General features: G+C 36.5%; 1 protein-coding gene across 2 annotated transcripts in view; it reads left to right on the forward strand.

Annotated features, from left to right (window-relative positions):
* The first annotated feature begins 1,351 nt into the window (after positions 1-1,351).
* LOC126236000 (uncharacterized) overlaps positions 1,352-23,791 on the forward strand; it is a 75,821-nt gene continuing 53,381 nt past the window's right edge. For both annotated transcript variants that reach the window (XM_049945008.1, XM_049945009.1), the window contains exons 1-2: positions 1,352-1,562; positions 18,514-18,678. In XM_049945008.1, coding sequence (XP_049800965.1) covers positions 1,428-1,562; positions 18,514-18,678 — 300 coding nt within the window. In that variant the 5' untranslated portion in view covers positions 1,352-1,427. The remainder of the gene's footprint in view (positions 1,563-18,513; positions 18,679-23,791) is intronic.

Genomic DNA, 23,791 nt, shown 5'->3' on the forward strand with positions numbered 1-23,791 from the left:
TCATATTTTTTTCTTTTAATATTGTTGTTTTATGTATGTGATTTCCTCTGGTCACATGCTGCAGGATGCTTTATAACTCTAAGAATTCATCCATTTTATAAAAGTTTGATCTATGAGGAATGTTTAAAGTTTTCTTCTATATATCTGTACTTTATTACTTTACTTTGTTATGTCATTGAGAGCTTATTGTATAGTTTTATTACCTTACTCAGAAACTCCTTTGTGGCTTGTTCTTTCAGGAGATTTCAAGAGCCTTGCTGGAAATTTCTGGTCTGTCTTATGTCACAGTTGTGAATGTCACTGCGTGTCTGGAGGACTTACCTGTTATTCGCTACAAAGATATCAATGAGCCTATATACTAATCCGTAATCGTAAATATCATCAGAGACTTGAAGAGACCCCAACAGGATATTCTGTTAAAGACTTCATGCGTTAATGTCACTGCTCATTTTTGAAGTTTAGAAACTTTTTGAGTCCCTATAGCGTTTGGTCAGAAGTTTATTCCAAACAGTATTATAGACTGGAAATGCGCGAACTATAACAACAGCATTCTTTCTCTGTCAACAAATTGAGAAATAGCGCTCAGTGCAAACATTGCTGAGTTGAGTTTCTTGAGCAACTTATCAATTTCCTCAGTCCATCATAAACGATTTCTTATCTCAATGCTTAGGAATACTCGAGTTGATAGTGAGCACCTTCATTTGTATTTGAAGAGGATGTGTTGCATAAGACAAAATAGTTTAACAAATACAGATATTTCTCGTAATTTTCGTGTTCGAATAGAATTAGTTACGTTTGTTTCCATACAACTTTCTAGAGCAGTTCTGGTATCTCAAAACCGGTATTAATTTTTCGTGGAGGAACTTCTCTTCATTAAAGCAAATAAGTAAGAAACTGGAAGCCATTTTACTGTTATTTACTGTAATACACGATGACAAAGCTGAAAATGTGTTAATTTGATTACTATGCCATTTTCCATCAGTTTATACATATGTTTTACGTTTCATTCATTATTTTCATATCTATTAACAATAATTTGCCTTTTACATTTTTTGAGACTTTTTTATATCCACAGCACTAAAAGTGTCTGGTATTGTGTCTCTACTTTACTTCTAGCTGCTTGAATTCCGCAAAACAAATTTTGTAAATTCAGTTTACAAATCAGTTACATTTCTAACTTTCCATATTTGAGAGTATTGTTTCTGAAGTAAGTTTTTATTCTTCGCATAAACAAATTACATAAACCATAAAAATAAATTGCAGAGATAATGCAACATAATGGGAAGATATTTCTCCTTCTCTGCCCCTATGTGATTACTGCTTATTCTCTCAGTCTCAGAGTGCCCGTGACTGGGGAGAGGTGTTAGTAAATTGCGCGCTTTTCGAGAGCAGTAAGTGGAGTCGTAACATTGAATGTGTTGTTTAAAATGATGGGGCCACGTTTCAGACAAGGATCGTGCCGACTCTGTTTATGGGAATCCAACAGTTTGTGGGATATATTTGGAGAATTGGCAGAAAGACGAAATTTCGCTCGGAAAATCGAAGCATGCGTAAACATAATTGTGAGTATCAATGTAAAATAAAGTTTACAGTAGATAATTTGTGGGTGTTTTGCTTCCAATTTTATATTTTCTTGTACTTATCCATTCTGTTTTTTTTTGGCAGTGGTAAGGTTATGTTTTTACATTGACATTTCTTCTGTGAACAGTATTTATTTACATTGTCATGCATGTGGGTAAATGTTATTTAGGATATAACTTCAGAATCATAAACGTTCGCTGTAAACGTTTAGTTCCTGTATCTAATTCGTTACAGTTCTCATGTAAATTGGGATTTGTTTTCGTTGTGGGTGATGGTTTACAGTACAAGCCGGTTCTACAGCTAAAGTGGTACTTCACTTTCATTGACGTTGTCGAGAGTTTGTAACACGGATGAACTTGGTAAATTGTAAATAATTAGTGTAGTTATTGTTATCAAATTGGGGGGCCTAACGGTAAATAGTCAAGCTATTTAGTATCAGTAGCAGAGTTTATTGTTGCGAAGTTTATATTACCCCGCTACTGTAAAAGTCTGAAATTCTTATTAGTCAAATTTACAGTTCAGTGTGATGATTACTTTGAGATGTTAATCTCTCCTTATTGCTTGATGATCGTTGAGATTACGCTGATGTTAAAAACGTATTTTTTTTTTTTTTTTTTTTTTAATTTTTAGATATGCTTTTGAGTAATGGTAGTAGCCCTACCACGATTGAAAATATTTAAGCCATTTGTTATTATATTTGATGTGTGTATGATTATTTAAGTAAATATTTGTATAGATAATTGTCAACAATCACAAGATGATGTCTCTTTCTTTCTTTCTTTGCCACCTTACTAGGTTAACCAAAAATTTTAACAAGCAAATTTACGGTTATTCGTCTGTGATTATGATCACTTTACTAACAGTGCTTTATTGGTTGAAACTATTTACTAATAGTGCTTTATTGGTTGAAACTACGCGTTTCAGGGGCAAACGATTTCGTCATTAGGTTGTTAAGTTTGTAATGTTTGTTAAACAACATGTAATTGCAGTTGCGTATATTTACCTACTTCCGACAATAGTAGATTCACCGTAAACTGAACAGCACCAACCTATGAAAGTAATTTTCTCTTATGATGGAGCATACAAATAATTGACACTATATTCAGAGCATATTAAACAGTTTCTGCTATGAATGCAGTGTCGTATTTACTCAAGTCACAGCAGTGTTGATTTAGCCGCATAATTTGGTTTTTTAGTAGGCTTTATTATTATTATTAATATTATTATCATTATGAAGAGGGTCCATTGTTTCAAAGCATTGGAATTCTAATCTTTGGAGGTTTGCCATTAACAGTTATCTATGTTAACATTTTTTCATATGTGATATTTGGATGTAGCACAAATACACTACAAAGAATAACTGATTCTGTTAGTTCAAAACAACTGACGAGTAATGAAAACATTTCGTCTCCATTGAAATCAGGTTCCCAAATTTAGCAGTTTCCATGCTTTCCCTAAATTTATATGGCTGCAAACATCTTTATCACCCTTGAGTAATATTTGCTTATTTTCATCTTACATTGTTGAGATCATAGCAATACAGAGTTGTGTCAGAAGAGTATATAGCAGGGAGAGGTAGTGTGTTTGAAACTTAGTATGACAATAGGTTTTTAGCTCTTTGGGAATATTATTTCAGAATGTATTTGTCGTTCTCGTTACGATCATCAATAATGTTTTTGGTCACAAGAAATATAATAATAACAGTAATAATATACTGTTTTCTTAATATCTCTCATTTTAAATTGGTAGATAATTTATCAAATAAATGGTGTTCTTAAACTAAAATGAAACTTATTATAATGTATATCAGTCATAAAATAAGTATGTTTGGCAAGTCAGAAATACAAAATGAATATTAGTCTGGAATAAACACTTAAGTAATAAACACCATATTTACAATAAATAGTTAAACCTAGTAATTTAGAAGGGGCTAAGAGGATTTGCACATTCTGCGTAGACTTATGACCTTAGCAGTTAAGTCCCATAAGATTTCACACACATTCTGCTTATTTAATAGTAATGTTGTACTATCAGTGATGACATTAAAAGTAATAATTAAGCAAGTCTAATAGTGTTTTATGTATATAATTTTATGTTTATAAGTATATAATCCATCTTAAAGCTCATTTGATTTTGGAAAGGAGAAAAATGATGAATTAGAAGTTAAAGTATATGTGTTATGTGAAGCTACTAGTGGTAACTTTTAATAACAGTTTATATATAGTCATTAAATAACATATCTCTTGGTTCTGCACAATTATTTTAGTGCTGATGTGCCCATTGCATAAAGTACACAGTAAAAGCTACATGGGGGCTTGTATTGAATTCTGCACATACATTGAAATGTGTGGAAAGAACTTACTTTTCATTATCGTCATGTCATTTACATTATCTGCTGGCAGTTTCTGTTTTGTGAGTATGTAAGATGATTTCAGATTTTTAGTGTTGAATATATTATGTTGAAAGATGGAGTTCTTATCACAGAGTAATTTGTAATAGGGTGCAAATATAGCATGTTAGTTATAATCACTTTCAAATATGTAGTGGATAAGAACCAAGTAGATATTTGTGTGATTCTGATTGAAATCCTTTACATATACACATAAAACATTACAAATACGTAAATGAACCATTCTTAGCTTCAGCACACCGACACACTTATTTCATCTAACTCTATTCCGGGACTAGTGTAGCAGGGGATACAACCCATCGGCTTTGGACAATGACGTCACAAGTCGCCAAACGAGAAGTGATTCTTCTTAGTGTTGTAGCTCCCTTCAGTAGCTGATAAGTGTTTTTTGGCTTTTTTAAAAAAAATTTCACGAGATAGAATAAACAGATCCACTTTATTAAGCAATCAGTAAAAAATAAAAACGAAACTGAAACATAACAGCAAAAGCGAAAATGGTAAACTGCTCTCTGGCGACTTGTGACGTCATTGTCCAAAGCCGACGGGTTGTATCTCCTGCTACACTAGACCCCTCTATTCCTCTTTGTTCCATTGTTTTGCTCTCTCAATTTTATCCCAGAACTTCATCCCATACCACCCTATACTGCCTGGGTAAACAAGTCTATCCTTTTTCAGTGAACTGTGATGCATTAGATTCAGTCTCCTCTCAAGTTTCTTTTTTCCCTCCCTCAAGAAGTACAGTCATCTTCACTCCCACCTACCCAAAAACCAGTGGCTCATCCTGTCTTCTAAAGATGTCATGTGTCCTGCAGATAATGTTCATCTCCCCCCCCCCCTCTTACTGGCTGAAAAGTAGATGTCTCCCACAACCCCTGAAAATGTCATTCCACTGCCTCTCCCCCCCCCCCCAATGAAAAAGATCAAAATCCACTCCTCTCTTCCATCTAAATATGTCATTCATCCCCACTCCCCTCGTCACTGAACTGGAAAATGGCCTTCTGCTTCCTATGCCCTCATAACTTTCAGCTATTGCCCTGTGCTTGCACTTTCTCCACAGATACCAGAGTCCATTCTCACACTACATGATGATTTTTTTTCTGAAGTTTCTGTTCCCCCACTTACGTGTTTGCTTGTTCAAGTTTGCTTACCCTTGATCTTACTTGTCCCTTTCTCCAAGTCTATTGTGCTTCCCCTCCTCCCACCCACCCCTCCGCAACTAGTCTCTTCTAATGCTCTCTTGACCTTGCACCCTCTAAATCGCATCTCTTGCCTCTACTGTTGGTGTCTCCCCTCACATTCACATTTGCTGCTCTCTTGCCTAATTTACCACCCCTATCAGTGCCCCTCATTCCTCCCTGTTTACACTATCTTTCCCTCCAGCTCACATCTTTCTGTCACCTTCACTAGCCTTCCTAGCTAATATATAAAATGCTTTGCAACATTCTTGCAGTAAAGGATGTAAGTAGGAACAGTTATTTTCTGATACTGTTGCTATTTTTCATTTACTTTTGATATGTCAGTGAATGTCACTGTTACAGATGCTATCATTAGTATGCAGTGATGATATTGGAATTGTTCCTTTTTTGCATAGTTTAATAAAGCTGAAATATGTCACAAGCTTGATTAGTATAACATTTTGCAATTAGTTGATAAATCTGTGCACTGGGAGGAAAAAGCAATGACTAGTGGACAATCACAAAGAAGAATGGGGCTATGTGTAGCTGTTAAACTAATACTTATTTTCAGCTATGCCAAGAACAAGAAACGAATTCCTGGGAAGACAATATGAAAGACAATAAGACTGCTAATTCTTGGCACACCAGAAGTATACTACTTTGATAGTCATATGTGTATTTAGTGTCCATTTACACCCAACAACCTATCATGTCTTTTCCATGAAGTAGATTGTGTTCTCTTGGATTAAAAGTTTTGCATGTTGTTTCCTGATGGTAATTCCTAATGCATCACATGCCGTTTTGTGGTTTCTGTAAAATACTTAGTCAGTATACAACTGATGGCAGCAACAAACTGTTTTTGTTTGCAGCCAGAATAACTGCTTTGTGTACTACAATCTTAATTTGTTTAAAAATCTTTAGGAAAAGGTCATAAGCAAACACATATATAGCACAAAAAGCTCACATGGCTTCTGGGAAAAAGTTTCTACTCATCACTTGCTGAAAGTGTAGGAAGCTGAGAACAAAAGAGGTCCAGGAAATGCAATGAGTTCTGAAACAATCATCAAGTGTGTGTGTGTGTGTGTGTGTGTGTGTATAGGGGAGACTGCGTGGGGAAAGTTCTTCCTTGAGAATATTCTGTGCAAATGGTTTGTCACCGAACTTAGATAAAATTCAGTATATGCAGTCCTGTACTACACAGGCCATGACACACCACTAGAAATAATGCATGAAAGAACATCAATAATTGTGAAAGAACATTAAAAATGCATAGGTTTTTGTTCCAATACAAGTATGAACCAGAAGAGGTCACAGGTTAGAGAACTTCTTAAACACCCAAGCTCTATAACTTTCACATTACATGTATTTTGGAGGTGAAAATGTTGAGTAATTGACTTGTCCTAGTTCATGTACTCACAGTACATTAACTCCATTATACAATTTCATGTCAACAATTGACCATAATTTGAAAAATACAGTTACATTACTTACTGCTCATACCGGACTAGAGTCCATTACCGCATCAACATATTTTCGCCATCTCTCCCTGTCTTGGGCTATTTCCTTCCATTCACCTTCAATACCTAGGCTCCTCAAATCAGCCTTCACATTGTCCTCGCATCTACACCTCAGTCTCCCCACAGGACATTTTCCTTCTAGGTGCCCTACCAGTACTTAGCGCGCTGCCCTGCCCTCATCCATTCGAGCTACGTGACCCACCCATTGCAGCCTACATGATTTAATAATACTGATTGTCAGGGCTTGAATAGAGTTCGTGAACCTCTTCGTTATGCAGTTTTTGTCACTCTCCGCTAATGTCATCCCTTTTTGCTCCGAAAATTTTCCTCAAAATATTGTTTTCAAATACTCGAATTGGCCAGTTACATTGACAAATATAGTACTAGAAAAGAAGTTATTTACACTATACTTCATTCAGCCTTAATGTGATACAGAAAAGTCAGGTGCGTGCGCGCATGCCAAAACAAAACAAAAGACTGTCCAATAAACATGGACTGAAATGTACACCTTAAGAGCTAAGATCACTTACTGTTCTTTATTGCTGTAAAACACAGCTGTCCTACTGAACAAGTGCTCATAGCTCTTAAGGTACATATTTTAGAGCTCAAATATGCTAGACTTTTTTCTCTGGTTGTGGTCTATACTATCACCTATGAAATTTGTCAGAGTTCATTGAGGAATATACTTAAGAGGGTTTTTATTTTCCTTTCTGCATTTTGTGAATAGTTGTTTATAAAAGCTGGTTGGTGCCATACTAGTCTAGCTACTATCAATCCTGAAAACAAGTCTTACTAATCTTGTTATTTTACTGAAATAAATGATGCACAGAAGCATAAAAGTTAGAAAGATTTTAAGTAATTAAGATTTTTCCTGTGTAGTATAGCTTCATGCAGTTATGGACTTTTGTTATCTCGTTTAATAAAATTCAGATGATTTGCACATAAAGTTTAGACCATAGCCCTCATTGGTGCATTTTCCACAGTCATTGCCTTGCTTAATCAGCAACTTCTTTTCATATGTATTCTTGCATACATTCGAAGAACAGTGTGCAACTTGATGTCATATTCTTTACTTCACTTATTACATAGATGTGAAAGTGTGCCTCCAAAATCAACAAGCCATCAAAACAGTGTGGTAAAAATATTTACTGGGTGTGGAATGACTGCTCTAGACCTTCCATTGTTATTTAATGCATAAAGCTTCAAATGGTAAGTATTGTTCTTTACACGAAATTAGAAAAGAAATAAATTAGGGCAAGACTTGCACTCCTATGACAGAATAAGGTGGTACATGGGTTAAGACAGTGCCCTTGGTTTGGGATGATGGCATTTTAAATCCTTATTTGGCCTTCTACATTTTGGTTTTTTAAAATTACCACTATGAGAAGTGTGCTTCATTTTAACCATAGTCTTCTTCCTTCAGTTTCAGACAACCCACACAGTAGACTCTCTTCTATCAGTTCACCAGTAGATTAGCTTTACAATAAGCATTTTCATACTTCAAAGCTGGATTGTTGTCTTGTGGCTTACTGTTGAGGAAAAAGCCTGGCTTTGTTCTTCATCGTTTTCCAATAAGACAAACAGCTGCAGTACATCTTGATGAGAAATAATTTGTGGCTTCCCCATTGAAAACATCATTCTGTAACATTTACATAACTTTGTGTCTCCTCCACAGTTGCAGTCAGTGTGAACTGTGGAAAGTGTACACAGTATGTGGTTTGATTGTAACATACCTAGAATGTGACAGTGGAGCTGATTTAAGCATTATTCTGCGTAAGTTGTATTATTTGTCAGTATAACACGTTGGTGTAGGAATGCTCCACATCTGCCCTGGTCAGTTCTGATCCAGTTCAGTGTGCACCAGTATTGTCAGTTAGGTGAATACTTACTGGTCTCTTCCTGGGAGTTTTAATTAGTTTGTAATGCTTCAAGGAAATTTGTTCCTGCCATTGATTGTTCCAGACATCTTGTATGTTGAAATCAAAGCCCTGCTGTAAGAAGACTGCAATGGCTGGATTGCTATGTGCCACAATGGTTTTCTAGACTTTTGCTAGAGTTCTGATGATGAAATTTCTGAATGAATTTGGAATTATGGGTTGTTTCTTATTCTTGTCTACATATGTAGCAGTGACTGTGATCATCTAAGAACAGTGCATGTTTGTGGGATGATTACCCCCCTTGTGCTGAGGTGCATTACTTGACTGAGCTGTGTGTTGATTATTTTAATGTGAGCACAATTTATACAGGTGGAACCGCAGTACTATGTGACTGATCATGAAACAGCTAAAGGATCATCTGACTACTCTTTCAGTGGCACCCCAGTCATTTCCTGTTAATTATTGGAGTGCATTGTTGAGGTTTTAATTGTAGGTGCCACATTCTGGAGATGGTTTTTGTTTTTCAAAGACCTGATGGAACTGACCTCTTCACTGCAGTGTTAAAGCATCATCACTGGAGGCTTCAATGCTTGCAGTATCGATATTTCTGTCGAACCTTTCTACAAACCATGAGGCATGCTGTCTTTCCTTGCTTGGTGATATCTTACAATCCTTTCGTTTTTCCGTGTAGCCTTTATATTTGTTGTTTAATACATGTAGCTATTGCTTATGCAGTTAAAGGCTTGTTTTCAATCTGTGAAACATTAAAATATTATGATCCCCGTAGATAGTGGGACCAGTTCCACTATTTTCTTTGTTGGATTATGAAGTAAGTAAAAAAAAGTACCGAGTTATAGAAAACTGTTCAAAATACTAATCAGTAATATTAAAGAACTAATATAATAAGTGTGTAAATTCTTTTAGCATGAGATGTTTAACTTCATTTTCCCATCATATGTACCAGTGTTGAACAGAATATTTAATGGTGCTATATAGATTAGGTTATAATAAATAAAGTAAGATTTTTCATTTGATCATGCAAAAATAACACAATACCAGAAAGCAATATGGCCTGTCTTGTGTGCAGCAGGAAATGTGAACCTTGTAATGATGTACCATCTGCCATGAACTATGGTGGTATGAAGAATATGGTTACCCAGGAGTCTAGAACTTGTGGAAAAAAAATCATAGAAATATATTCAGACCTGAAAGAACAAGACAGTTCATAGAAGATGAACAAAGCAATAACCGTATATCAGGAATGCAAAAGATATCAAACATTGGCAGGAAAATAAAGGATATATTCTTTAGTCCCATCTCTTGGAGAAAAAAAAATAAAATTGGTAGGATTGACACATCAGAAACTTGCACTTTCTAGTGAGCAAGAAAACCAAAATTATCTAAAAGCCAAAAAGTACAGAGGCCTTTAGAAGCAGTGGTAAAAGGTTAACTTTGAAATGTAAAATTGAGATTTCTACTGGTTTTGCACAGCAGAATTAGATGCAGAATGAATACAAAGATGTGTGAAGAAAATCGAAAAGTGTGAGGATGAAAATAATACTGAACAAGGATGACAACCAAGTGAAGACAATGATCAGGTCCATAAAAGAAGAAAAACTAAGATTTGAAGTAAATTGCTATATTAATAGTAACAATTTTGTCGGCATGTACTCAAATGAAATAATTCATGTAATAAATTTTGTTGATTACCAGTGAAATCTGTCATTATGTGACTGAATAAGTTATAATGCCATAAAAATTTATTAAATCATTACTTATTACAAGTTCCCCACTAATTAATTGGTAAACTAGTAGTACATTTGTTTGGGGATTTCTTTCCTATTGTATTGTTAATTGAGGGCAAGACTTGGCAGTAGATTCATCACTATTTCTTCGAAAACTATTATCTTAATCCAAAGTGAGGTGACTGATGTTTTTTAAAAGTGTGGTCCTTGCTCTTTTCTGCTTTTTTAACCAGTAGTTTATTCACGGAACTCATGATTTTGTCTCAACTCCTGCTTTTGTCCTCCTTTCATGTCGTTATCTGGGCAAAGTGTTATTGTACAAAATAATTGTAAATAAATGGCTGCTGTTGTGAAATTATATTGCCTGTACTTCAATTATTTATTTAAAGACATAATAATGTAACATTTCTTGAGGAAGTAATAAATAATGGCTTATCCACGTGTTTTCAATTTCAGGCATAATTGTGAGTAGATTTTTGGATGCAGATGATACTGAGTTGATTCTTCGGTGTAATCTGTGAATAATAAATCAATGCTTATGTACATTGGAAGATGACAAATAGTGAAATGAACTACTGACATTGAGCCTTTGGACTTCCATTCATAAATCTGTGATAGTGGACCCCTTCATGATGTCAAACAAATTCAACGAGAATTCAACAGATAGAATGATAAAGGGTACTTTCAGTCAGAGTAGGAGTTGCATGTAGATAAAATTTGATCTAATGTGCCCATAAAGTAGTGTATGAGTTATTCAAGCTTTAATTTAGGTTATCAGTTGTTGTTGTGGGCATTTGAGACAAACCCTTAAATCACCGATTCTGTAAAGAATCAGACTCCCTTGTACAAAACAGCTTCAAACATCTCATTACAAGTGAGTTAATGTGTCAAATGTTTCACTTTAAGCGCGAGAGTGAGAGGAAGTTTAAGAAAGGTTTGAAATTAAGCTTAAAGTTTGAATTTGCTAAGTGCTCTCTTTCTCAATTACTGGATGAATAAAGTCTGGGTATTTGCATGCTTTCAATTACACTGGTTCCAGAGAAACACACATTTTCTAATGGTAATATTTATTTGTTGTGTTAAACTTTTATCATCAGATTATACCTCTTATTGAATATCTTATGACAGCATTTTAATTTCTTTACACGAAATATTGAAAATCAAATTTTTGTTGCCCCTGGAAGTATTAGATAGGCACCTTGCAACTGGTAGTTGATTCCAGGATAGTAACTCCTTTAGCAATATACATCATGAGGCTAGTTGGAAGAGCATGTATGTGGACATTAATTGTGAAACTATTGCCCCTTCCTACCATTTGCTTGAAGTTTACAAGGGAAACCAAAGAAAACAGAGGAAAGGTGATTGTAAAAGTATTTTCATACCCAGTGCTTATCTCATATGGAAAGCTCTGTACTAATTCACATGGTCCTGAGTCTTAGATTATGTAATGTCTCTTATCATAATAGTATAATTATTTTAGTCCAAAGTGGCTCATAAATTCAGATTATCATAAGGGAAAACTTATGAAATGGTGTGATATTTGCTCATTCACTTACCTTTGATAGGCCCTGTAGCAACACAGTACCAAAATATAATAGTTGTATACAGAAGAGCTGAAGGAAAAATCTGCACACTTATCATTTTATGATGTTTCACCCAGTTCTTGAAGGTATTAAAATTTTCAATCTTGCTGTACACCTCTGTCAAGAAGTTTACTCAAAAATTTGCACATTGTATATATCTTTGATAATCATGACAAAATTGCAGAAGGTACACAGGTGCTACATATACATAGTAGATCAACTTGGACAGCACAGGACTGGTATATTTATAGTAACAACAGTGCCACTTTCCAGAAAACAGAACGTACTGCTCATGCATTCCTTCATTGAAAATGGAAATTGCAATGATGAAAACTGAAAATTGTTCGCACACAGGATAAAACTAAAATTAGTCATATACCTATTGTTCTAATAAAATACATTGATCCTTCCTGGTGAAGGATATAGACAACTTTGGTTTCCAATGAAGCTCTGTGATGCTTATGTAGGATAACAAATACTAGCTAGAATTCTTCATCTGCGGTTAGTTACCTTATAGGATTGGCAAGGAATATATTCTTTGAGCTGGGAAACATTAGCTGACCCCATGGAAAAATAACCTGCATTGGTAAGCACAAACTAACACTAAAAAAAGGTAAAATGGTTATTTGTGATCTCTAGGAAGAGGGACACTGTTTAGGAGGAAGAAAGACATTATTTAGGAGGAAGAGTTGAAGATGGTTTATCAGCTATGGTTATAGTTCATAATTTGTATACATGTGTAGAGCTGTGTTACACATTTTTGTTTCTACCAGTAACATCAAGCTTAAGAAGGTGAGTCTCAGAGGTAATTTTGGTAGAAGGTAAAATATCCTTGGAATATAATACCCATTAACCTGATGAATAAAACATGCATTACCATTGTCAGCAGTGCATGTGGGCTGGCAGAAGACAGTATTGAAACAATCTGTTGATTGGGATGCACAGTTTGGAGGGTGTAACATGTTGCTCTAAATCTTTGTAGAAAAGTCTAAAGTATTTACAGAGATATTAAACACTAGTACTTGTAACAAAAGTTATGATACTGAAATGACACAGTAACTGATAAATTTAGCAATAACTAAGTTAATTTCTAAATTAATTTGTAGTGTGACATGCAGTATATTCTCCAGTAAAAATTAAAAAAGCAGTAAGTAGGAAAATGTAAGCAAAAGCAGTGGACACTCATTTTATGATACATTTAAGAACTGATGCCAAAAAAGTAGCTGTAAGTTAAAGGTAGTATTCTCAAATTGACTACGGTATTGAAAAAGTACAATATCACCAGGAAAATGAAACATAAATGTGGTTTCTGTGAATTATCTCTAGTTATATGCTGAACAGGAGTGTAAGTATATAATATTTCTCAAGTAATGTAACATTTTGCTGTACATGCTGTAATAAAAATAATTTGAGTAGTAATTTTAAAATTTGATAACGGTTAATAACAAATTTTAAAACGAACCTGAACGTCAGAAGCATTAAGTATTCTGTAACATGGAACACATACATGCAGCCTCAGCAGGCAGAGACCGCGATCTCGAGCGTGTGTGTGTGTGTGTGTGTGTGTGTGTGTGTGTGTGTGTGTGTCTCTCTCTTCTGTCTCCGAAGAAGACCTTAATGGCCAAAAGCTAATTTTCTGGCAGTCTTTTTTGGTGTGCCTATCCACAACTCATCATCTCCGCTATGTGGTGAGTAGCAACCATCCTTTTCATGATATTGTTACATTCCATCCTGGATTTTCCATTGCTGAAAACATACATTAGTTATATGCCAATAAGTAATGTTCATTTTATTTTTATATCCAATATCAAGAGTATTCTTTGCAAGTCTACACTGCATGCCTGCTTCTCATGTAAACCAGTGTATATGACATAATACTCTATTTGAATAAACACAGACTGTGTGAAACTAGTGGCATCCATTTAAATTTCTTGTTAGCTCCAAATATGTGACATCATTTGACATACTGTGCTCTCTTGTCCATTTATTAATTTATTGTAAACAGTGTACATTTCTAGCTTAACTATGGTGTATTTATGCGGCTGTCAGGTAGATATCATAAGTGAAAGATAAATCCTTGTGTAATATTTGTATCTGTCCATATGGGCAAGTAGAATGAAAGTGGAATGATTATCTGATTAAGAACACAGTTTGGCTTTCTTTACATTTATGAAGTCCATCTTGTTTTAACCTATAGAGGCAAATGATTGTATAGTTTACATTTTTTTTTTTCGTACTGTATTGAGGAAGCAAGCAAAATTTGTAGTTGGCCCAAAGGCTTAGCTGAGAAAAATAGCCATGCTCCTGTTTCTGATAGAATGCTCTTTTTTTGCTCTGGTCAAGAACCCACACACACTGCCACTTATGCAGGGTCTTTCGCTCTTTTCCTATTTTTGAACACTCAAAACATTGCCAGTGTGGAAGTCATGTGAACTACCATGAAGTTCTAAGGCACATACATATAGGATCAAATGTTGGAAATTTTTGTTAGTGGTATACATGTAATTCCACAGCTTCTGTCACCAAAATCATGTAAAGCATTGATTCCGCAAAACTGAGGGTTACGAATGTTCGGGAAAGTTAATAACAGAACATCCTACAGAACTGTCTTACACTACCTTTCCACTGCATTTGCTTTTCAATAACATTATTGGTTATAAAAATGCATAATTGTTTGAACTCTCGCTTGACATCCTTAAATAGGGTTAATGCTGGAGTTAAGTCTTCCGCTGAAAAGCTCCCAGCAAACAGAAGGCACAACTAGAAACCTCAGAAATGTAAGTAATAAAACTATCTATTACAAAACTCTCCAACAAATTATCTTGAGCCTGGTGGGGAGAAACTTACTGCGTTAAAGAATACTGTTTGTTACAAAATAAAATTCCATAACAAAATTCCAACACACATATAGTTAATGGAGAACATGGACTCCACCAGTAGTTGCTCTTTCTGCTATAAGTATTTTATCTTGTGCAGTAGCAACCTTTAGTGATATAGAAATGTTATTAATTAGTTATTTCAAAACTGTGGAACACAAAGAGTAAAACTTTTTTTGGAAAAAGAATCTGGTTAAGTTTTCTAACTTTTAAACACTGGAAAATTCAGGATGGAATAATGACAATATTACGAAAAGTGTAGATTGCTACTCACCATGTAGTGGAGATGAGTTGCAGACTTGTTTAGCAGGCTTATTGTTTTCCGTTTCTGGAATTCAACTTCTCCACTACATGGTGGGTAGCAATCTATACTTTCCATAATATTGCCATTTTTCTGACTTTCTAAATTTGTATTATACTTAGGATGGGGAAACAATAATACTTTACATACATATTCATATGTAGATAGGCAAACACCAGTTGCATAAAATAAAAAATCAGCAGTTTTGCCCTAGGCCAAACTTTGTTGTCAATAATACATACGTGAACCCCAATTAAATTTCCAGGGTAAAATAAACACTTGGTGCAAAAATTATGTGTAAGTAATTTGCATCTTATGTTAAAGATCACTGTAGAAAGTAATCATAGAAATAAACAGGGATTAAAATTGTTTGATGTGATACATTTTTTCTTAAATTCTCATTGAAGAGGTATAGAGTAAGTCATTAAAAAATGTGACAGATGACTTTTCAGTGCAGATCCCTGTAATGTAAGACTATTTTGGGTATAATAATCTACTGCCACCTACAATAAGTGTTGTACAATTATGACTCTACAAAAATAAAGTGAGAATTTTACACTTGTGATATACAGACTGGAATGTAGATAAAATAGGATAGTATGATTTTTGATTTAGGTATACAGCTTTTTTGTACTGACCAAAATAATTTGCTTTGATTGTTTCTGTAGTACACAGTGTGTGTATTTAAATTGGATAATGGAAGTATTGTGAGAAAGTCAAAGGTTAGGGATCATGTTAAGCTGACATTCATATATAACAGTCTTCTACACAAATCTGTAAGCTCTTGGTAAACGATAATATATGTATAAAATGAATGTTTGACCATCAGCTGCTTTTTTATTTAAAATGCAGATAATGACCAGTTTCAGTCACAGACCATCTTCATGGAATCAGTCCAAAGATACAAGAAATACAAATAGTATACAGGAAATGTTACATTTTCTTTCTCATGGAAGTGCAGAATATACGTGAATACTTATAGGGTTAAAACAGTTTAAGCCACAAAATCACATGTGCCATTACTTAAATAATGGCCACATCTCATATGCAGAGCCTGTCATGAATTCCAGTATACCACACAGGATTTTAAAGGCAAACATACTATTAATATGCCTAAACACAGCAGTACTTTCTATACATTACTTGATGATTATTAATAGTCACCTTCCAAAAATGTTTAATATATGTATTAGGTTGTCAATATTTTGGGTATATATTGGGGCAATGGAAATAAGCTTTAATAGTTATTGACACCATGATGTATGAAAATTACTTTCTCACTACCTTGTCATGCAAGCTGCACAAATGAACTTGTTTGTTATATTACTACCATAAATAAGAAAACTGAATATAGCACTGTTTGATTATTCGTTTGATATACTAGTTCTGCTCACATACAGACATACAGATTAAAGTGTTACATATACCTTGGTTAGTAGAAATAGTAATATTATGTTTCATGGAAATTAGCAAAATAGATTTTTGCTACCTATCATGGTTTTGTATCATTTATTCTGACACATTTTGTGTACGGATAATTTCTTGGCGTTTGCTGCTTTTAATTAAGTCATATATTTGAAATAGAGAAAGACAAGATTTATGAAATACTTCTCAAACTGGACACCAGATTTGCTTTATTTTGATTTACAATAGCTCTTATGCAAGAAATAACAAAGAAAAAAGTTACGACAACCGTTTACATGTGGAGTTCCAGGTAATGACTTGACTTAAATTTCACTTGCTCATTGGTAGGCAGTATGTTCATTGATGCATAATAAACACAAGTATAGTATATGTGTCAGTTTGTGAAAGTTCCATATTTTTTAGTAGTTGTTAGTTGTAACATTCCTCAGGTATCCATTGTGTTTGTTGTGTAATTTATTGTCACCGTTAATATGCTTCATGTATTTGAAGTGGTGTTTTCTAAAAATATCAAATTTATGCTTCTATACTGCCCTCATTTACGACTCTCATATTGGATCATATTTTAGGTTTGCAAATGATAAATCCTTACTAATTCTGTGCTAATATCCTTTTTTATTAGTCTTTCTTGGGTAATAAACATTCATATCATTTTAAATGCAGTTTTGTTATACATTGTAAGTGCATTACTGGGGCCAGTCTTGTAAAAATAACACTGATGTAATGAAATCTTAATAGTGTAGCTTTGAGTCATTAAAGTTAACAATTACTAAAAAGGAATTATTGTGTCTTTCAAAACAAGATTACTACTAGAAAAACAAACAGTGGGGGGGGATGCTTGAGAGTGAGCTTTCTGTACTTAAGACAATGTAAATTAAAATAACTAGAAAATCTCCAGATGTAAATAACTGTAGTGTTTTTCACTAGGAAGTCAACTGGTGAGACTCCCTTGTTATAAGTGTATTATCTGGACCTAGGGTAAACTGTTTGATCAGCCTTGGTGGATATTCACAGTGTTGGTTTTTTAGAACAATTTTACAAATTCATCGCGGCTGTGTTTTTTAGGTAAACGTATGGGCCAGTTAAAAGTTCTATTGACTAAAAAGGATTATTGTTATGGTAGTACAGAACAACAATATATAATAATTTGCCACTATGGGTCAAAACAACATAAACTTCAAACATTTCTACTCATTACATTGTTACTGTAATCCAGTTAACTGTATGATAGGTATGTTTATATTATAATGTGTAGTGTTGTTGAGAATGTAAGTTACCAGTAACTATGGCCATGTTCATGATGCCTTTCACAATAATGTCTGTGTCAAACATCTCCCTTAAGAGATCTTTCCCTGTCAGAAGGAATGTCTGTCACTAGTAATAGTGTCAGATATAATTATGTGATTGGTAGAGAATGAGAAATGGTGCGTAATAACATAATCACTGTCTCTCAGCTCTTCTCTAGAGAAATACACGTAGATTCTCAGTAAGGCACTATAAAGTATATGAAGGGATAAATACTATTCACCCAGCAGTTGCTTTCCTACATCTAGGAAAACCATAGGCATCTTCCTTCCTTTTAGGCTATATGAATACAATGATATTCATTTCTTCTGCATTAGTATAGAAATTGATACAGTATAGGTTACTTTCAAAAGAGAAAACTGGTATGGCAGCTTTCATCATTCAATATCAGGATTATAATTTAAAAAATGGACATATTAAGGGACTTTATTCCTGTTACCAGCTAATTATTTCATCTCTTTTGCTGCAGACATGTACGTATTCACAGCAGATTTCCTTCCTCAAACTGTTGTGCTATTTCTTCTATGATGTTAAATTTTTATGTAACAGTTGCTCAGTTATAACCTGTTCTATCATTAACAGTTCAAAAAGATACCGAAAGCCTACCCCATTGTTTCGTTTCAGATTTCAAGCTGTTTACAAATGCGAGAGAGCTAGCCGGAAAATTAAAATTTTCTTAATAGCTGGAGATACGGCCAGTAAGTGCATGCTGTTGTTGCAGGTGTCAAAGGATGATGGTTTGTCGTCGCTTATCTGCCCCAACTGCATATACAAAATTGAGTTATTCTATGACTTCCAAACAAGTTGCAAGAGGTCTGACGACTTACAGAAGCGCTACAATGGAGTAGAGGACGCTGGTTGTGGAGATCGTGATGCTGCGGAAGATGTAAGTAGGTGTACAGATATAAATCAGGTACTGTCTTTGAAGATTTTTTTATGTATTTATAGGCGGAGTCTGCTATATCTGCTCATGTGATGTTCCGTGCGATGCTCGATGTCAAAAGAAAACAGCCGATTTGGTTTTCATTAACAATAAACCTAAATCATAATTTTAGGCGCCCATTCGCGAGATCAAGCTTAAATTAGACCGATTTTGCTGTGTTCCATTGCGTTTTGCCGCCGCCATCGATAAATATTACTGAGTATTAAACTGGACCAATTTGAGGTTGTTCCATCGATTGGGCGAGTAAAATTAAAATTTAAATCTCCTTCTGTGAAAAACATAGCTTTAACGACTTTTTCAGTCGACAGCAGATATCACCTGAAATGCCGCGTCAAGTGGCGTAGTTCGTGCTGGTCTGTCTATACGTTATAAAAACAAAGTTACATAATTCTCAAAATATACAGACGCAGCTGATCCTGGCTCTGACTTTAATGTGCTTAGAACTTACGATGGATGCTTCAGCACTTTCTGCAGGATTACAAGAGCTTACAAATTGTGCACATTTATTCTGATCATTTCTTTTTCGCCGTAGTCGTCAGATGTCATATCAATATCTGTTGATGAGTATCAAGATCCGCAACATGTAATTTGCGTAGTAAGCGAACACGAGCTTGTAGACGGTTGTTTTAAGTTCGCTTGACCGGGTCAGTTTAGTTGCCAACTAGTTAGCGTAGCACGTCTAGAGCTTATACGATCTGTTCATAAATTCCACTCGGCAACGTAATATAGTGCAACCACAGTTATTCGAGCGGAAAACATCCGTTATTTTTGAAATCTCTCTTACAACCCATAGTAAACCAAAAGTAGAACATCAACAGAAAACGTAGGGTATCCATCCGAATACAAGCTTGCACAACATCCTCTAACAACTCACTGACGATGGTCGCATTTGGTTCCAAGGCACGCACGTTTACGTCGATGGCGTCCCTGTTGTTCCTGATAACACTGCAGATTCGTTAAATGGCGAGAGGTTTGGCTTTAGGAAAGGAAAAGATCCAGAGAGGCAGTGGTGAACTTGCGCTTGACACTCTACATCTGTACTCCGCTACAACTGTACTCCGCAAGTCACCTTATGGTATGTGGCGGAGGGTACTTTGTGTACATTTCCCCCTTTGCCTGTTCCAGTCCCGAATGGTTCGCGGGAAGAACGATTGTTGGTAAGCCTCCGTCTGAGCTCGAGTATCTGTAATTGTCCTTCATGGGTTTTTCGCGAGATGTGCCTAAGAGGGACCACTATATTGGTAGGCCCTTGTAGGAACGTTATGCTAACAGTAAATCACAACTTGATGCAGACGCCTCTCTTGTATCGTCTGCCACTAGTTCGCCGAGCATCTCCGTGACGCTTTCGCACTTGCTTAATGGACCTGTAAAGAACCGTGCTACTCGTCCTTGGCTCTTTCCTGCTTCCTGTATCAATCCTATCTGGTACAAATCCCAGACGATCAGTATTAGATTCGTGGAACGAGATTTTCGTAAGCTACCTCACTTGTGGATGGACTAAACTTCCCGAGGATTCTTCCAATGAATCTGTGTGGCGTCTGCCTTACCTGCAATTTGTTTGCTGTTGCCATTCCGCACCAGATGCTTATTGCCAAATATGTTACGGATATGAATGCTTCCAGTGATCGTTCTGCAATAGTATAATCGAAGGGCCTACGGTAATCGTCTCTCTGCTTAGTTATGCACAATACGTAACATTTGTTTGTGTTTAGCGTCAACTGCCGACCGTTGCACCAAGCGTCAAACCCTTAAATGTCTTCCTGCATTTCGCTACAATTTTCTAGTCCTACGACTTCTCTGTATGTAACAGCATCATCCCCGAAAAGCCTCCTGGAACTTCAGACGTTATCCAATAGGTCATTTATTGTGAAAAGTAATGTTCCTATAACACTCCTTTGTGGTGCTTCGGAAGTTAGTTTTATGTCTGGAGATTTCTCTCCGTTGAGAACGGCTTGCTGCTTTCTGCGACTTCGTAGGCTTTGCCGTCGTGATAAGACTTGAAAGTCTTCTCAAGTTTGCTGCCATTACCTAAAATCTGCTTGATTCAAATTATGTCGATCCAACTGTCCGTCATCTTCAGGAGAACGTTGCTGCTGAGTCCTGAGTTTTCAGGGGAACTCAGCAGCAGAAGCTGCGTTCTCCTGCAGATGGCGGACAGTTGGATCGCCGAAATACGGAATTAAGCTGATTTTAGGATCCGGCAGAAAACTCGGAGACTTATATACAGTGTTCTGTTTGCCACAAACTCTTCAGTCCTCACATAGATGCTCAGATATTCCGTAATAATACAGGCAAGACTTAAGAAAAATAAAGGCACAGGACATGATCATTTATATCACCTTATTTTGCTATTGTCGTTACGACTGATATGTTTTTAGTCTTCTCATTTTCACGATTACGAATTTCCCGGCTGAAAGGCATTATTTATTCCGTCACTGTCTTGGCCCTCCGTGTGGCTGGCGGGATGATGATTCTGTCGCCACAGATGATCCTGGGGTGTGGGGAGGGTACCGGAGGGGCTCTGATCTGCATACCGCCCTGATCTTTATACTTTTACCTCTCGTTAAATTGTGATCCCTTGCATCTATATTGCTTTCGGTGCCTTCACAGATCGATCAAGTTTCTGGCTTACGCCGCCAACTCTACTTAGTGTCTCTCTTGACAGAGGGTTTGACGACATCGCTGTTTGATCCCTTAGCACCCCCCGTCTCAACCAACCAACCAACCACATCAAGACACGTTCATTGGTTGGACTTGCCTACATAGAAAAAGCTTTCAGCAATATAAAATCATTAAAGACATTTCAAATACTCAGAAAATAAGAATAAGCTATAGGGAAAGAAGGACAATATATAACAAATATTTGAGCTAAGAGGGCCCCAAAAATAGAATAGCAAGAGGAAAATGCCCAGATTAAAGAGGAATTAAGACAAGGATGCTGTCTTTGCCCCCTACTTGTTAGTTTTGTACATCGAGGAAACAATGACGGAAATAAAAGAACAGTTCGGGAGTGGGAATAAAATTCATGGTGAAAGGATATCAGTGACAGAATTCGCTTATGGCGTAGCTATCGTCAGTGAAAATGGGGGAAGGATTACAGAACTTGCTGAATAGAATGGAAAGTTTTCTGTGCACACATCATGAATTTAAAGTAAACCAAAGAAATGCTGAAGTAATGAGAAGTGCCAGGGATGAATTAGTAATGAACTTACTTGTTAGCCTCAGAATTGGGGACCATATAATAGATGAAGTGCAGAAATTCTGCTGCTTTGAAAGCAAAATAATCCATCTCAGATGGAGGGCGGCCGCTGTGGCCGAGCGGTTCAAGGCGCTACAGGCTGTAACCGCGCGAATCCTGCCTTGGGCATGGATGTGCATGATGTCCTTAGGTTGGTTACGTTTAAGTAGTTCTAAGTTCTAGGGGACTGATGCCCTCATAGTGCTCAGAGCCATTTGAACAGATGAAGGAAGGGGGACATAAAAAAAGCAGCCAAGCATAGGCAAACAGGACATTCCTGGCCAATAGAAGTCGACTAATATAGAATCTCGAACTGCAAGGAGAAGTTGTTGAGAATGTACGTTTAGAAGCACAGCATTGTAGGAAAATGAATCATGAAGTGTGGGAAAAAAGAAGACAGTCGAAGTGTATAACAAGAGTTGTTACAGAAGGATGCTGAAAATAAATTCATAAATTAATGCATACGCTAAGAAATGATGTCGTTCAGAGTATCGGCTAGGAAAGGAATCTGTGTCACTAAAGGAAGCGCAGAGAGTAGAAAACTGTAAAGGAAGGCAGAGACTGGAATAAATGAAGCAAATAATAAGAGGATGAAAATGTCCGTGGAAGAGCAAGACTTTGCGGGCAGAAGACTGATGAAGAAATTGAAGTGAGGTGGCATGGACGACCGCACAAGCACAGCACGATCGCAGAGCATACCGCGAAGTGTGACGCAGTTGGACAGCGATGGCTCGTTCAATGTCTCAGTGACGGTACAGTTCTTGTGTAGGGCTGCTGTAGGCGGACAAAGAAATTTACGTCATTGTGTGGCAGGCTCCTGCCTCCCTCATTGTCGAGGATCTGTGGCAGACATCTCGGGGCCAATTTCGTCCCGTCAGAAAAGAATATCTTCACCCTACGTGAAAAGTGCTGCAGTAACCATCGGGATACATCCCCTTCCGCGATTGTGGACATATCAGAGCCATCGACGTGTGCCTCAGTTCATCAGTCCATGCGACTTGCTTCCATGTATCTGTATTGGAATATGGTGATATAGCACCCACCTTACCTCTGACGTGCAGCGTTAGAGGGAAACTTATGGGGGCGGTGGCTTTTGTACCGCGTAACATGGGGTTGGTTCTGTACGCTATCCATTGTCCCCGGCTGTTATTCTTTCGAGTTGTACACAACAGCGGTTGGTTGCTCTGCAGCCCGTAAACGCGGTAGTTGATGGCGACCCTTGTCGTATCGGCGTTAATTCTTGAAATTGTCCAAGCAGATACAATACTCCATTATCTTTCGGGCGTGTATGCTGGACAAAATTATTTCTTCTTCCGATATTTCACCGACTCACCTTCAAGGTGACTTTATGGTTATCAATCGAAATTTCGGAAGAAGAAATAGTTCTGTTGCGGATAGACGTTCAAAAATGATGGAAAATACATTTGTTAGATTTTATACCACTAGGCTGCTTGGCGTGCCTAAGAGAGGAAAATGAGCCAACTGCCAGTGAAACAATATTTGTCTCAAATAAGGAGTAACACACCGAAGGAGCATGACTTCTTTCAAGAAATTCATTGTCGTTTACCACTTTCTCACATACACTATGTGATCAAAAGTATCCGGACACCACCAAAAACGTACGTTTTTCATATTAGATGCATTGTGCTGCCACCTACTGGCAGGTACTCTATATCAGCGACCTCAGTAGTCACTAAACATCGTGAGAGAGCAGAGTGGGGTGCTCCGCAGAACTCACGGTCTGCGAACGTGGTCAGGTGGTTGGGTGTCAGTTGTGTCATACGTCTGTACCGGAGATTTCCACACTCCTAAACATCC

The sequence above is a fragment of the Schistocerca nitens genome, chromosome 2, assembly GCF_023898315.1.
Source record: "Schistocerca nitens isolate TAMUIC-IGC-003100 chromosome 2, iqSchNite1.1, whole genome shotgun sequence".
In the NCBI taxonomy this organism is placed as follows: domain Eukaryota; kingdom Metazoa; phylum Arthropoda; class Insecta; order Orthoptera; family Acrididae; genus Schistocerca; species Schistocerca nitens.